Source organism: Mesoplodon mirus (assembly GCF_964341445.2).
Source record: "Mesoplodon mirus genome assembly, chromosome: 1".
Lineage (NCBI taxonomy): Eukaryota > Metazoa > Chordata > Mammalia > Artiodactyla > Ziphiidae > Mesoplodon > Mesoplodon mirus.
The window spans coordinates 46,679,687-46,694,385 of NC_138976.1; the positions used below are offsets into that span (position 1 = coordinate 46,679,687).

Genomic DNA, 14,699 nt, shown 5'->3' on the forward strand with positions numbered 1-14,699 from the left:
AGTATTTTAGCAGAGTTCCCAGCCTCCCTCTCCCCCACCATGTTTTGGTCCACGTCCACCTTCATGTCTTATTCTGGCTTTCCCAGTCTGTATTTCTTGTAGTTCCTTGAATGCTCTCTTTTTCTCACAGCCTTTACAAATGCTGCTCGCTCTTCTAGGAAGATTCTTCTCATGCCTCCCAACTAAACTTGGCTAACTTCTTTGAGGCCTTCTCTAATTTTCTAGAATTGGGTTTGTGTTTCCACCTCCACTTCTCCATATGTGGGCTCCAGAGCTCCTTCTCTTCCCTCCCGGGTAACTGTCCACCCTAAAGAGCTCATCGCCCCATAACAATTGCCTGTTTAACTTGGAACTCCTCAAAAGCAAGGCTTGTGTCTTTTCTTTTTCTGTATCCCTACTGCTAAGCATGGACTAGACACCCAATAAAGGACAAGAATGATGTATGAGAAAGAGGGAGAAACAGGACCCTCTGATCCTCTCCTGTCTCTGGAGCTGGCTTTTCTTTTCTTTCTTATTTGATAATCACTTAATTGAGATATAATCACATACCATACAATTTACCTATTTAAAGTATATAATTCAGTGGCTTTTTAGTATACTCAGAGTTGTGCATCTGTCACCACAATCAGTTTTAGAACATTTTCATTAAGCCACAAAAAAAAACCAAAACACCCTGTACTTCTTAGCTACCAATTCCTCCATTCCTTCCAGCCCTAGTAGCCACTAATCTACATTCTGTCTCTATGGATTTGCCTATTGTGGACATTTCATATAAATGTAATCTTATATGTGATCCTTTGTGACTGGTTTCTTTCACTTAGTATGGTGTTTAAAATTTTTTTGTGGATGTGTTTTCATTTCTCTTGGGTATATACCTGGGAGTAGAATTGCTGGATCATATGGTGACTCTGTTTATCCATCTGAGGAACTCCAGACTGTTTTTCAAGATGGCGGCACCATTTTGTATTCCCACCAGGAGGATTCTGTTTTCAGTGGACATACTACTTGCCTTCCCGTATATTTAGTATAAATGAGCGCTCTCGAAAAAGGTTTTAATGCCCTGGAGAGCCATCTGATGCTTTTTTAAAAAAAATTATTTATTTATTTATTTATTTATTTATTTATTTTTGGCTTCGTTGGGTCTTCGTTGCTGCATGCGGGCTTTCTCTAGTTGCGGCGAGCGGGGGCTATTCTTCGTTGCGGTGCATGGGCTTCTCATTGTGGTGGCTTCCCTTGTTGTGGAGCGTGGGCTCTAAACGCGTGGGCTTCAGTAGTTGTGGCTCATGGGCTCCAGAGCACAGGCTCAGTAGTTGTGGCACACGGGCTTCGTTGCTCCATGGCATGTGGATCTTCCTGGACCAGGGCTCGAACCCCTGTCCCCTACATTGGCAGGCAGTAAATTCTTAACCACTGTGCCACCAGGGAAGCCCCACCTGATGCTTTTTAAAACATTTGTCCCTGCCGCCCAGATCTGCCAGAAGGGCACTGGGTTTGCTGCGTGAAGTGTCTTAAGGGTGTAGACTCTGCCAGGCTTCCCACCTCACGTCTCTTCCCTCTACACTAGGCCAGCACGCCTGTCCAGGCCCGGGCTTCTGTCCTCTCTGGATTGATCGCTGTTGGCTTTGCTTGACTGATACACCCACTGTCAGGATTGTATGCCCCGTCATAAACAGTTTACAGGCTTTTCTGCGAGCTTTGGTCACTGAGATAGTTGCCCTGTCCAGCTGTGGGAATGTCATATTGTTTTTTGGCCTTTCTTCTTTCTCCCTGTTCTCTCCCTCTGTTAAGCGGGGCCAGTTGCCCTAGAAGGAATGGATAAGTACAACTAACTCTTGTCTATCAGTGTAAGATGAAGCCTGCACTTAAAAAGCTCAGCCTTTCAGAGGGACACCTGCTCCCAGTGCACCAACTTCTCTATGCTGAGTATGACTTCCCAAGCTTATCACACATCTCTCAAGGTCTCTCTGACTTTTTTCTGCTGCTATAGAGGTCCTGATCATATGAGCCACAGGCTAACTCACTTGAGCCTTAATCCTTTTTAAAAACCCCTTCCTCCATCAGAGAAGCAGGATTTGGGAGGAATCTTGAAGCTGATTAGGAGGGACACATACAAACATGAGAGAAGGAGGAGTCTCCAGGTTGGATCTGAAAAGGTCTGACTGTTCAAGATGGATGGGAAAACCTACTCCTGTGATAATGAGAGTAGCTGCCATTCGTTCATTGCCAGGCAGTGTGCTAAAGCCTTTTCATGCATTGTCCCTTTGAACACAACTCATCTGTTTTCATCCCTGTGCCCAAATGAGGAAATGGAGGCCTAGTGCTGTGATTTGCCCAAAGTCACATAGCTAATAAGTGAAGAAGCTGGCATTCCTGGGGTAAAAGTGCATGTGTCTGTCACAATTGTGTATTTGGCTTTGCCAGACAGTAGGTGCTTGACCAGTGTTTCCCTGAGTGAATAAAGTAGTGGATGCACTGGATGAATGTGCCTGATGAAGAGGGGCAGGGATGAGAGCTGGGTGTCTTCCCATTCCCTGGAGAGGAACGAGGACCTCCTGTTAATCGTGGTGATTGGCAGACTGCCCAGGGCCTTTCTTATCCAGAAAGTTACCCAAGGTGTTGTACCATTTCATCCAAAGAAGCCTAGAACTGACTTTTCTATAATCCCAGGGGAGGAAGAGAAACACACACACACACACACACACACACACACACACACACACACACAGAGGCTTTCCTCATCTACCATTCTGCTGCTCTGGTGTTCCTAGGGGCCCTGGTAGGTACACCTGCAAAAGTGTACCCTGCCCTTTCCAGCTCCCAGGATCACACAGGTGAGGCTAGGCTGAGAGGGAGGATGGGAGGAATGATGTATAGTTTTGGGTATTTTGGAAAACTGCCTCACTAGTTGTTAAGTGTGGGCCAGACACTGCAGCACCTTATTGAGTTGAAGGAGCTGTTACGCCACACACATGGAAAGGGGTAGAACAGGTCTGCTCCTTGGGTTTCTCCTCCAGGCTTTCACTGGTCTTGGGGCTTGGCACCAGAGGTGCCCACTCATAGTTCCATATTTCTAGTTCCTGAGAGAGGAGAATGCTTGGTGTAGTCTCAATCAGGCATCTGCTTAGATCAAACAGTCGTGGCCAGTAGACCAGGTCCTGCGGTTCAGACGTGGCCACCAACACCCTGCTCCTGTTATTGGGGAGTGGACCAAGAGAAGGGAGCATTGGGCAGCCACCCTTGGAGGCCTACTACACAGCTGGGAAAAGGCTTTGTTGGAACATTGCCTTTTCACTTGTTGGGAAAATGTTCAATGGGGCTGAACTTTATTTCACAATGTTAGAGAAAGCTATCTCTTTTAGGGTCTTTATGGGGCTGGAGGAGGAAGATGGTACAGGCCTCTCTCCCATCACTGGGAGGTAGAAGGGTGTGGGAGGAATGAAGTTAATCTGATTTGGGATGAAGGTTGTTCCAAGATTGTTGAGATGATTAAATGATGCACCATGCTTGAAAAGTACTTACCTGTGCCTGGTGTATCATATCCCCCAGAGAATATTAGCAATGTGTTATTGTAATAATTCCAACAACTTCATATTCTTCATATGCACTTCCTAAACTTTGGCTGTTTTTTTTGACCTCATGACTTACACAGAATTAGCTGAAGGCAGAATTCTAAATGATTCTTAACTGGTGAGGCAGCCAAAGAACACCCTGAGTGCCACAGGGCACAGCCTTCTCCCTTTACCACGCATGGTGAGAAAGCTTTGTCACGGACTGAAGAAAGGAGCTCTTGTGTAAGGTGTTTCACTTACTCTTCTGGGCTGCTTTTTCTGACTTTCTGGTACTTGTCTTTCTCAAGTGGTTTGTTTCCCCGAGTCACCCTCCTGAGACGGGGCTGTGGCACCGTCTGTGCTCTCTGTACTCACACAGGCAGCCTGGTGGAGTCCTGGAGAGAGGATATTCAGCATTCTACCTTTGAGACTGTATAGCTACTGCAGGCCCTTCTGGGGCACATTTTTTCCCCAAAGCAGAGGGCCCTGATCTTGTTGATCCCAAGAGATATTGGGAAAGAGCACTCAGTGAGGATTCCAGGGTGTTGGGCTCCAGCACCAGCTGTGTCACTTATGTGGCCTTAGTTTCTTCATGGCAACGTTGGGAGAATTCTGGCCAGGATGAGAGCATGGGTATGGAAGGGCTTGTGAACCAAGTGTAAGGGTGGCTGTGTCGACACTGTTACTATCTTTACTAACCTGGGGTCATGGGAATTGGTGATTGGTAAGAGCACAGACCCATGATGGTGACCCTGAGGGGCCCCTTAGGTCGGAGTCTCCCAAAAAGATTGCCATCTGCCATTGTATGTTGAAGTCCATCTTTGGTCTACTCATCCATCCATCCATCCATCCATCCATCCATCCATCCATCCAGTGGTTATTTACTGAGATCTTATTATATGCCAGGCAGTATTCTAGGCAGTGGGTGAATAAAAAGTTTAAAATTCCAGCCTTCATTGACCTTATGTTCTAGTGGGGGGAGACTGGAAATAAACAAGAGAAGTAAATAAAATGGGAAGCACCTTTGCACCAACACACTTGATTCTGGGGGACCTGATGGTTGGCATCCTGAAGCAGGTGTCCTCCTCGCTCATACACACTGTGTTTACCATGCCGAGGATCACACTGCTCCCCACCCTACACTTTGAGCACCGTGAGGGCAGAGCTTGATTTGGGTTTGCCGTATTTCTCTGGCACCTAGTTTAGTGACAAACACCTGGAAGGCACACGATGTGATCAAACCATAGTCAACCACACAAAGCAGGTAGAAGTGAAAAAGTCCCATGGTCACCAGTTACCTGAGTGACCCGCAATTAGCTTATATATACTATATGAATAAATGACATGTACCTTTAAATGCCTTTCACATAACAATGCCATCTTGATGATCATTTCCTTTTAGAGCCTCCTTATTTTTTGTAAACAGCTCTATTCCACTGTATGGCTGTACCATGGTTTATTTAAGCAGTTTCCTGGTCATGCTTACGTCATTGCTTTGCCATCTTTTGTGTTGGTGCACGTGTGATGAACAGAGTGAACATGTTCACCTGTCATTTGCACACTTGCAAGTCCTACAGGGTAACTCCCAGAAGTGGGATTGCTGATTCAGGGAATGTCATTCGGTATTGAGTTGTAAAGCGAGGGCAGAACATGAGGCCCAAGAACGGTCTAATGACCACGTGGAGTGGACAAGTCACCAGTCCTCATGAGTGTTCCGCTCAAAGGCCTTACAGCATCTGATATCACTTTTTTTGTTTCTGCACCAGGCTGGAGAATCCATGTTCAACCGTGCGAAGCTCCTCAACGTTGGCTTTAAAGAGGCCTTGAAGGACTATGACTACAACTGCTTTGTGTTTAGTGACGTGGACCTCATTCCGATGAACGACCATAACACCTACAGGTGTTTTTCACAGCCACGGCACATTTCTGTAGCAATGGATAAGTTTGGATTTAGGTAAGAGCTGTTCACCGGAATCTGCAGAAAACATATTTGTCTCTTATGTGACAACTAGGGAACGCAATTCCTCCAGCCCAGGAGGAGTGCCTCTTAGGCTCTGGAGGAGAATGCCTCCTCTGAGAACTGGGTGCTTTTTAAGCCCATAGTCAGTTATTATTTAAGGAGGAAAATGGAGTCCAGAAACACCTATACCTCTGCATATCCAGGCAAGAAGAGTTTTTATATTTGGGATGGTGTTCGTCTTTAGGCTCCAAACAGCAGCTGTATTACCTCACTTTCTTCTCTCCCCTTCCCCACACAGTTTGGGAAACAAATTGGAATCATCTTCCCCCAGTAAATTCTTGGGCTTGGACACTTCAGTAGATGTTCCTTGGCACTTTAAGAAGGAACATGGTTCTGTGTCCCTGCAAGCACAGGCTTCTGCTCAAACACTGGGGCTCAAACTTCTCCACCAAAATGCCTCTTGTGAGGAAGCCGGCTGAAGCCTATCCCCAGGAGCAGCAGTGTTATCTAAAGCACATTGTCACAGGTGGAAAATAGCCTGATAGTCCTTTTTTTTTTTTAATCTTAAAAAAGAAATTTGCGTTTTGTTCCGTAATTTAGCCACGTTTGTATCAACATAAAATTGTTTTAAGTTGCCTATCAGTTGGGAACCCTGAGTTCTCCCTCCCTCTTCTGAGTCAACACGGGAGCTCTGGGAAGCTGCGCTGCGGGTACCCGTGTGCTAGGCATCCCTGGCCTCGGCTGACTACCTCAGTGTGGCGGGCCTCTGCCGCCCAGCAATGCCTTGGTTTAGATACAACAACATCTTTCAGACTCATTTATTCTCATCATTTCTTTCTGTCCTCCCTTGCTGGGAGCATGAGGGCTGTGAGATGAATGTAGGGATGCTCTGAAGTCCTTCCCCCAAATTAAAGACATTCAGACCATAAACTTACTGTCTTAAAGGGGGGAAATTTGACTATAAACGGCACTCTGCACCCTCCTATCTTCCCCCCTCCCTTCCTGTTTGTGTATCTTCTTCCCTTTGAGATACACCAGCTCCTCTGAGTTCCTCCCTTGAAGCGTGGTGGTGCTTACCTAATTCTTTACCACAGCACCGTGTTTGTTTTACCTAGAACTAGTTAGGCTTGGGAGATGGCGCAGGTAGGTAAGAGAAAGCAGCAGAGACAACAAAACCAAATCTTGTCAAAATAGCATATACTTCCCCCTTGAAGTGGCGAAGAGTCCATTTCTATAAGAACACTGATTATGAAGAAGCCTTAATGGCCTGGCTACCTCTGGTTCAAACCCTCACATTACAAGTGCAGACTGTAATGTGCAGTATGCCAAAGGGGGATGACTTGGCACTTAAATGATGACACCTAGTTACAAGTAGATTATTTTTGATTCATTAAAGCAGGCCCCCAGGGATCTTTGCTTGTGTATGCTTGCAGTCAGAATTCCGGAATGTATTTGAAAATAATAATTGCATCTTTTTTTCATATGTTCTCTATGGTTTGGCTGACTTCCCCCTCAAAGTCTGAGTTAGAGTTTTCCTTCATTTGTGTGATGGGTTTTGGTCTCTTTGGATTACAGTAAGAGCCCAAGTGTGGTTTGGAGCTGCACACAGGGTTGTCACAAAACCACAAGCTTTAAAAGACCCACAGGAAGGCCTTTGCTTGGCCTCTAGGCATGTCCAGATTCTTAACATTTCTCGTCAGTTCTTCCTCTGAGTCCCTCAGGAGTCCACAATTCATAACCACTAAAATATTGAAATACAAAAAGGTTTGGAAGGATGAGAGCCCAGATGCCCTACTCCTTGAAAATGTGTCAAAATAGATTCACCATTATACATTTTGCTAAGTCAGGATATGGTAGAATTTTCCAAGAAAATTTTATTTTAACAAATTTTCAGAAATGCTGTCTTGACTGTTGGGTGTTGAAGTGTTGAAGCCAGTATATCTCTGGAAGAATGAAAGCTAGACTGTAGATGGGCTGGGGGTGGAAAGCGGGGGTTGGCAGGGTGGGCACAGGAGACTCTAAAGCAGTTGCAGTTTCTAGGACCTTCTGGACAAGGATTTCCTGTGCAGGAGCAAGCAAGACACATGGGAAGCAGGTTCCTGAGTGGTGCAACAGAACTGGGCTTATGTTCTCGTCACAGACTGATTTTCTAGATAACCACAGGGGCAACACAATGTTCTTAGAAAGAGCAAGATTCTACTTTTTGGTATCTGTGTCTTCTCTAAGGTAATCTTGAGTCTGATCTGAAAACAAAACAAACAAGGAGAACCCGCATAAACCCCTAATTTAAAAGTTCCAGAGAATAAAAATAACTTTAGAAGTGTTTATATTTTGAGCAAGCTTTATTTCAAAAAGTCAAAACTTACTAACCACTGGTCGTGTTTGTGTGTGTGTGTGTGTGTGTGTGTGTGTGTGTGTTCTGGTTTTTGTTTTTTTCCCCCAGCCTACCTTATGTGCAGTATTTTGGAGGTGTCTCTGCTCTAAGTAAACAACAGTTTCTCACCATCAATGGATTTCCTAATAACTACTGGGGCTGGGGAGGTGAAGATGATGACATTTTTAACAGGTAATGGTCACGAATTAGATCTCTTTCTTCCGTGCCTCCCTTCACTTCTTGTCTTTCTACCAGTGCTTGGTTATTCTGCCAGGATTGACCCTCAGGAGGAATGCAGTTCCCACCCAGCCCAAATTCTTAGGTGTGCCCTCTGTAGGTGCTATAGGTGATAAAGAGTGTCTTTAGGTGGGACTTCCCTGGTGGCGCAGTGGTTAAGAATCCACCTGCCAATGCAGGGAACACGGGTTCCAGCCTTGGTTCGGGAAGATCCCACATGCCACGGAGCAACTAAGCCCATGTGCCACAACTATTGAGCCTGCGCTCTAGAGCCTGCGAGCCACAACGACTGAGCCTGCGTGCCACAACTACTGAAGCCCATGCTCTGCAACAAGAGAAGCCACCGCAATGAGAAGCCTGCGCACCCCAACGAAGAGTAGCACCCGCTCTCCGCAACTAGAAAAAGCCCGCGCCCAGCAATGAAAACCCAACGCAGCCAAAATAAATTGAAAAAGTGTCTTTAGGAAAAGTAGCTTCTGTGATTTTTGCATTACCCTTTTGGAAAATGTAAAATAAGAACCATGTGAAGGGGTGACTTTACTTTGACTCATGCTCTGTGACCATCCACACCCTGGACCTCTTTGTAAGCTGGTAAACCTTTATCATGTGAGTTGTCATCACAGATGGTAAAAAACCATTTGTCCGTGGCATTTGAAACCACATTCTGCTCACTTCTTCCTGGCAATGGAATTTCCAACCCTGCTGGCTGCAGGCAGAAAGCACCTTCTCCCTCTGGGAGCCAGTCTGAACTTGTCACTGAGTTTGGTATCAGAATACACCCTAGTGCCTTTCTGAATTGGAGTACATTAATTTAATAATTAACGGAAGGTGTCTGTCAGAGCAACACCCAAAGTCATTTAAGGTTAGCTTCGTGTGGGAACTTGACATCAACCCAAATCTTTAATACAGGCCTTGAAGAAAACTTACATTTTAGAGTGTCCAGATTTGTTATCAGTATGCAGAGCGCTGGGCCAGGTAAGTCCCTGTGTTAGGTATTATAAGTAATCTAGAGGTGATTTAAAGTATATGGGAGCTATACCCCAATAAAAATTAAATAAATGAATAAGGCTTAAAGAAAAGTATATGGGAGGATGAGGATGTGCATAGGTTATGTGCAAATGCTACACCATTTTATATAAGGGACTTGAGCATCCACTGTGAAGGGGGGGTGTTGTCCTGGAGCCAGTCCCCCGCGGATACTGAGGGATGACTGTGTTATATCCCTTTCCGACACTGGCACTGTTCTTGGGGATGCTAAAAGCTCTAAGAAGGCCTCCATGATGTTGTCTTTGCCCTTCTTTCCGGCTTCATCTCCGGCCACTTCCTGCCCCAGACCCTGTTCACCAGTCCCCAGAAGCTTGTGGTAATCCCTGAGGGCACTGTGCTTGCTGTCACCTCCCTGCCTTTGCCTCTGCTGTCCTAACTGCCCAAAATGCTCTGGCAAAGCACCCACTCATCTGCAAGATTTGGCTTTGCCTAGTCTTGCTCAGGTAGAGTTGGTTGCTTCTCCCTCTGTTGAGCGCATCCCCACCCTTCCCTCGTCCCCTCCGTACTGGCACCGATGGCCCTGTGTTCTAAGCACCCACATTATAAAGTCCATGAGGGCAGACACCCCCAGTGCTTGGCACAGGGTGGTCACCAACATGATCTAGAACCAGTGGTAAAATGTTATGGGAAAGGCGTGTGAGTTTTAAGCAATGCCTGTACACTGGGCTGGGGTGTGGGCCGGGTGAGAACAGCTGACAGGATGGTGGACAGGACAAGAGTCCTGCAGCTGGAACTGTGGGACCCGAGCCTTATGGAAGCTCTGTAATGACGACTTGTCTCTTTATGCCTTACAGATTAGCCTTTAAAGGCATGTCTGTATCTCGCCCAAATGCTGTGATCGGCAAGTGTCGGATGATCCGCCACTCAAGAGACAAGAAAAATGAACCTAATCCTCAGAGGTGTGTCCTGTGTTTTATTCTCTCCCCTGTGTGTGTTTCCTTCTTTGCCCTTTCAGGTGGGGCAGGCTGTAGGAATGAAGCTCTGGAATGGGCTTCATGCTTTGAGGGTTCAATCCATGGGACAGGATTGGAGTAGGAGTGGGGAGGAGGAGCCAAAAAGTACAAATGTTGAAAGTTTTTTTTTTTTTTTTAAGATTTTTGTTTTGGCTTCAACCCTTTGCCCGTTTGTTCCTTGTAGGTTTGACCGAATTGCACACACAAAGGAGACAATGCTCTCTGACGGTTTGAACACACTCACCTACCTGGTGCTGGATGTGCAGAGATACCCGTTGTATACCAAAATCACAGTGGACATCGGGATGCCGAGCTAGCATTTTGGTGCACCGATAAGAGACCTGAAAATGGCCAGGGACCTCTGCTGTGTGTCTCTGCCAATCTGCTGGGCTGGTCCCTCTCAATCTTACCAATCAGAGTGATAGACCCTCTTGGCTCATCATTCAGACGCCTTTCCAGATGACCAGGACGAGTGGGATATTTTGCCCCCAACTTGGCTCGGCATGTGACTTCTTAGCCCCACGAGGTGTATGTAAGCATAGCAACTGTCAGCCTTTGGGGGGTTCTCAACATGTTCACAGTGTCACCCCAAAGAATCAGAGCTATACACAGCCCCAAATTTGGTGACTGTGGGACTCATTCCCTGCAAAAACCTGCTAATTTGTTGTGATATAGGTAAGAATTTCGCTTTAAATTGTGGTATTATTACTTTATGAAAAATTGGAGAGTGCTGCTGAAATTGGATTGGTGTGATGTTTTTTCGGTGTCACATTATAACAGAAAAACACGATTTCAACCATTCTCATTTTACCCCCTTCTCCCCACCTTCTTTCCGTGGTATGCAACTCTTACAATCACTGTGTGTGTGTGTGTGTGTCTTTCCTTAGCAAAAGAATTTTAAAACTTGAGCCTTGGACCTCTCGCCCTGCTAACGTGTGAGTTCCAAGGCAACTTTAGCCACCAGAGCAAAAGCCTTGGGTGTTCTCACATTCAGTGGCCTTTCTCCAGATTGTCTGATTTCTGAATGTAAGTCCTTTTTTTAAATAGCAGTTTGTAGTATTTTAAAGAAAGAACAAATCAGGTTCCAATTACGAGCTAGCTTGATTTTGTGTTGATCCAGAATTGCATAGTGTTTAGTCATGGCAATTTATTTTTCTGAGCATGCTATATAAACTTGAATTTCCCATGTATTTTTATTGTGGTGTTTTAAATGTGGGGAGGGGACTGAGCATTTTTTAAGGGAAAAAATAATGTATGCTGTAGTGGCCACACATGGGCCTCTGATGTAGCTGGCAGGCCAGGTTTTCTGAAGAGCAGAGTCATCTTTGGGCCACTTGATGAGAGCTAGGCCTCCACATCAGCACTACTGAGCTGGACTCCTGGGGGAGACAGAAGCCTCGGCCTGCCTGGCTGACCTCTCCACCTCCCTCCCCTCCCCCCGGTGGGCAGGGCTGAGGGAACCCTCACCTCCTCAGACTGACCCCAAGACCTCCCGCTAGGGCCCTAGGCTCTGGAGCTGTAAATGACAGCCGTGAGGGTTGTTCACTGGCCCTTAGCCAAGGCAGGAGGAGGAAGCCTCCCTCTGGCCCCTGGGTGCTGCCTTCTGGGCTCTGATGGCCACGCTGCCTGGCCCACCTTGCAGGACCGGTTCTCCTTCCTCTTCCTCCTTCCTCCCTTCTGCTGCCTTTCTCTTCCCTCCCTCCCCCTTTTTGTTCCTTTGCCTCTTGCGTGTTCCCTAAAACCGGCCTGTGGCACTCAGGGTCAAACAGACTATTCATTCTCCAGCGTGAATGTGCCTTTTAATTAGAGATCTAGAAAGAAGTTCAGCTGAACCCACCCACAGTCCCCCACGACCACTCTGGTGCCTAAAGCCTCCCATTCCCCCTCAGGTTTTTAGCAGGTGCTCCCACTTCAGGGAGGCTGACCCACAGCCGTGTCTTCCCCAAGCCCACCTCTGCTGCCAGAGGTTTTAGCCTGCCTGGGGTGAGATGCACAAGGCAGTTCCCGCCACTGGGCACCCTTGCTGGGTCCAGCCTGGGCTGAGGGCTTAGAATTCAGCTTTCTAACCCCAGGGTGAACCTTACAGCTGGTGGCAGCCTGGAAACCAGCCCTCAGTGTGGAGGCTGAGCTGATGCCTGGCCCCAGTCTGAACCTGTGCCTTTATCACTTTGAGCATCTCACATGCTAACGTGGTTCTTTTTCCAGAAGCCTTTAGATTGGTTACAAATTATTTTCCACTGCAGAAGCAGCTGGGCTATGCAAAGAGTATTCCTTCTGTCAGTTCCCCACTCCTTAACAGTGATTGTTGATAAAGCCAGGAATGTACTGACAGGGAGTTCTGGGAAATGCAAAGAATGAAGGCCTCTTTTTCTATCCCCAGATCCTGACTTTTCCAAAGTGCCTTAGAAGAGAGGAGACAAATATCCTGGGTGGTAACCTCTTTGTTACTTACTTTACTCTTAAAACAAATTTCTGACTTTTTTTTCTTTTTTGTTTTCCTATTGCATTTTCTTTCATGTTCCATTGTAATGGTCAAGTATGTGGTTCATTCTCAGGACCAAGGGAAATCCTGCTGCGCCTCTTCCCCATTTGCTGATCTTCCGGTGCGCTAATGGGGTCCCAAGGTTAGGCCAGGGCTGAGGGTTCAGGGACCATTTCCTTCACCTGGAAGTTGTCACCGTGAAGTTGTCATGTGCTGTGACTTTCTCTATTTCTGTCCATTCTGTTGCTGGTGACCCTGTAAAGTGGCCTTTGGGAAAGATCAGAGGGCAGAGGTGGCATAAGAGGGTAAAGGAAATGCTGGTGCTGACTCTCAGCCTGGGCAGGGTCTCTGCTGACCTGAGGGCTGGATGTGGGGCACCCCACACGGCTGGGAGGGGAGCGTCCCTGTCCTAGAGACCTGTTGTGCTCTGTGTATTTCGATTTCCCGTGTATGCAAATGTATGTATTTACCATTGTAAGTGGGGGAATGTCTGACCTTGGTGTTCAAAATAGAACTGTATTTTTGCCTTTAAAAGCCAGTAATATAACGTGAATAAATGACCCTATCTTTGTAACGGCAGGTGGTTTCTCTTCTGATGTAAGGGGTTTGGGTTCTCCCAGAGCTGGAGGGCAGTGACTGGGGCTGCCTGCTGTGAGGATGTGAGGAAAGCAGAGGTCTGCCTCCTGTGTCTGCCTCACGTGGGAGGCTGGGGGGTTGGGTGGGGGGAGGAGGTGGTGCCTCACCTGGCTACGCTCCACAGCCCTGCCTGGGATCACACAGGGTGCACGCACCTCACTGGGATCAGCCATTTCCCCATCTGAGCCTCATATTCATATCTGTAAAATGGGAGTAATAACATGTAGAGACTTTTTGAGGCTTAAAAGAGATGATGTGTCTGAAACACAATGACTGACACCTCACAGGTACTCACTATGCAGCAGCTGGTGCCACTTCAGAGTAGAAGTTTCCCCAGCAGTTCTCTGGCCACATTCTGCTGTTTTCCACCAACGCCAGCATGGTTCTGAGATAGTTCTCAGAGCCATTTACACAAGGTGTTCACAGGGTAGCTTAGATAAATAAGCTTTCTTGTCAGCCCCAGGAAATTTAACCAGACGCTCTCAAGGGTCTTAACTGTGACCCAAGGACTTGAGACAGTAAGTACCCTAGGCACCACCTGCTCCTCCTCTGCAGCGCCCCTGGGATCAGGCATCAGCAGTCTCTGACATGCTGCTTCGATTGAGTCGGCATCTGGCAGAAATGGGCTGGAGGAAACCAGCGTGCAGGAGAGGTCACTCCCGCCATCCAGGCTGAGGGGGCTGCAGGCCCTGCTGGGATGGAGCCGGTTGGGAAACAGAGCAGGAAGGGCAACCCCTTGTAGCCCCACCAGGGCCATCTGGCTGTCTCCACCCATCCCTGTGACTGCTGGAAGGAGCCCTAGCGGCCTCAGGCTTGAGCAGAGGTGGCTGGTACTCAGATCTGACTTTCCAGCCAGGAGACTCCTTTGGACAAAGTGCTGCCTTACAGGGCTTTCCAAGCTGTAAGGTCTGGGTTAAGTGGGGCACGTTTCCCTCCCCAAAGATGCACATATCCACGCAGATGCATATATGCTGACATGTGCCTAGGAGAGGCCAGAATGCTTGGGTTCAAATCCTATTGCTCCTTCTTCCTAATTCCACGACCTTGAGTGAGTGATTTAGCCTCTCTGTGCCTCCGTTTGTTCATCTGTGTAATGGGGATAACAGTACTTCTTTCATAGTATTGTCAAGTGAATTAATCTTATAAAGCACTCAGACTGGCTCATAATAAGCATTATACATGTTACAAATATTTGTTAAATTTTTAAAAGTGCAGGTGAACACACGTGCTGAGATGTACATAGAGACTGCTGTGCACACGTTACCCACATATACACATGCACACACCAGGTGTGCTGGGGATCTCCCTTTTTTCCTCTTCTAGGGCACGTGTCTGTGGCAGATGGGTGAGTGGATCTCAGGGCAAGTGACCGCTCCTCTTCTGGAGACACCCAGGACCTCACCAGTGCTGCTTCCTCACCCCTTCCTGCCTCCCCTGAGTGAAGGTGTTTGGACTGGCAGCC

At 47.2% G+C, this 14,699-nt stretch overlaps 1 protein-coding gene across 1 annotated transcript in view; it reads left to right on the plus strand.

The window, feature by feature from the left end:
* B4GALT1 (beta-1,4-galactosyltransferase 1) overlaps nucleotides 1–13,175 on the plus strand; it is a 46,794-nt gene extending 33,619 nt beyond the window's left edge. The window contains exons 3-6 of the mRNA XM_082623314.1: nucleotides 5,315–5,502; nucleotides 7,952–8,074; nucleotides 9,961–10,065; nucleotides 10,304–13,175. Of these exons, the coding sequence (XP_082479440.1) occupies nucleotides 5,315–5,502; nucleotides 7,952–8,074; nucleotides 9,961–10,065; nucleotides 10,304–10,436 (549 nt within the window). The 3' untranslated portion in view covers nucleotides 10,437–13,175. The remainder of the gene's footprint in view (nucleotides 1–5,314; nucleotides 5,503–7,951; nucleotides 8,075–9,960; nucleotides 10,066–10,303) is intronic.
* Nucleotides 13,176–14,699: the final 1,524 nt, after the last annotated feature.